The 1,468-nt window shown below is 61.6% G+C and overlaps 1 protein-coding gene and 1 long non-coding RNA gene across 3 annotated transcripts in view; one reads left to right on the plus strand and one right to left on the minus strand.

Moving 5' to 3' along the window:
• The window catches only part of LOC109118127, a 10,691-nt gene extending 9,941 nt beyond the window's left edge, over positions 1-750 (plus strand). The window contains exon 4 of the long non-coding RNA XR_002025415.2: positions 337-750. This is a non-coding gene — a long non-coding RNA (uncharacterized LOC109118127). The remainder of the gene's footprint in view (positions 1-336) is intronic.
• The window catches only part of Fxyd7 (FXYD domain containing ion transport regulator 7), a 10,767-nt gene that overhangs the window by 9,095 nt on the left and 204 nt on the right, over positions 1-1,468 (minus strand). For both annotated transcript variants that reach the window (XM_019207775.2, XM_010626331.3), the window contains exons 2-5: positions 1,350-1,386; positions 543-592; positions 357-407; positions 109-224 (exon numbers count right to left, since the gene is read on the minus strand). In XM_019207775.2, the coding sequence (XP_019063320.1) occupies positions 109-224; positions 357-407; positions 543-578 (203 nt within the window). In that variant the 5' untranslated portion in view covers positions 579-592; positions 1,350-1,386. The remainder of the gene's footprint in view (positions 1-108; positions 225-356; positions 408-542; positions 593-1,349; positions 1,387-1,468) is intronic.

Here is a 1,468-nt window from a genome sequence, read left to right on the forward strand (position 1 = left end):
CCCCTTTCCCAAGGGTGGGGGCGCCCCCTGCCGGGGCCGACTCGGCTCCCAGGCTTTCGCGCAGAGGGACTGAGAGATCGAGGAGCGCTGTCGGGAGAGAAAAAGCACGTTTTATTGGAAGTCTGGGCGGCTCGCGGAGGCCGTGGGACAAGGCTGGGGAGGGGCCAGCCAGGTGGCTGGAGGCGCGCAGGTGGTGGGCGGAAGACGTCAGGTGCCGGGGAATCCTGTGGGTGAGAGGGGTGAGAGCGACGCGGACCTCAAACCCTCCCCTCGCCATCCTCCCACCTGGCCCTTCGCCCCCTTCAAGCTTCCCTCCCTCTCTTCTTCCCCCTCCAGCCCCGTCTGAGCTGCGAGACCTGGCTGAGTCCCAGACGCCAGGTGTCTCTACCGCCGGCGGGTGGACAGACCTGCGGGAGACACGGAGAGTTCGGGTGTCAAGAGGGGTAACCCTGTGGTTTGCGACCCAACCCCTTCCTCTGCGCGCCCAGGGAAAACCAGGAAGGGGTCCAAGGAGCTCGCCGCCGCAGTCTCCCCAGACTCACGGCGGATGGAGCTGCGGAAAGTTCCCTCCTCTTCATCAGGTTCCCCGGTTCTGGGAGGGAGAGGCAGAGGAAATAGGGAATGCGAACGGAGAGCTCTTTTCCCACACCGTGCCCCGGGCCCAGCGCGGGCGAGGAGCAGGCTGGAGCGCAGCTGAAGTGTGTGGCAAGAGTCCTTCCAAGAAGGGGACAGTGAGGACCTCCTGGGGTCGGGGAAGGGACTGGGGGCGGGTCAAGGGGCCTCGGGAGACCGCCAGGCTCTCCCGGCGATAGAGTGATCTTGAGTAAGGGACGTTACCTCCCCGTGCCTCAGTTTCCTCATCTGTGCAGTGGGGTTGATGACGGCAACACTTATATACTAGGAAACAGTGGCTCACAGTACACACGCAGTGCACCTTAGCTGTTACAACGAGGTTTATCACTGTTTCCACAGGCAAAGGTATTCATAAAGCCTGTGCTTTACATTTTTATTTAAAGATCAATCAGAGCCTAGGCAGAGGACTGTGAGCTAAACTGGGCCACGAGTGAGATGATCTCATTCCACCGCGGCTCGCTCTTTCCCTGCACTTTGTGTTGTCGCGCTTTGTGATTTTACATCTGTGAGGCTGTTGGAATCCACAGCCACTGCCCCCAATGGGCTGGGACCTGGGTCAGGCAGGGCGGGAGATGAAGTCATTGCTCCATCCCAGGACCTGACGGAGGGCCTAGCACATCGTAGGTGCTTAATATGTGCTCAGTGAAACCGGTCGGGAGGGCTTACGGTCTTGCCCCCTGCGCCCCTCTAGAGCGAGGGCGGTAACAGCCTCTTACCTCTGCTGCTGGTTGAACTTGCATCGGCACCTCTTGCCTGTGAGCAAGGGGAGGAGGAGCAGAGGCTGAGTCCCTCTAGGCGGCGCCCCGCGGCGCTCCTGCAGCGGGGCGCCTACAGG

The sequence above is a fragment of the Fukomys damarensis genome, unplaced genomic scaffold (genome assembly GCF_012274545.1).
Source record: "Fukomys damarensis isolate Sample0158 unplaced genomic scaffold, DMR_v1.0_HiC HiC_scaffold_19, whole genome shotgun sequence".
Lineage (NCBI taxonomy): Eukaryota > Metazoa > Chordata > Mammalia > Rodentia > Bathyergidae > Fukomys > Fukomys damarensis.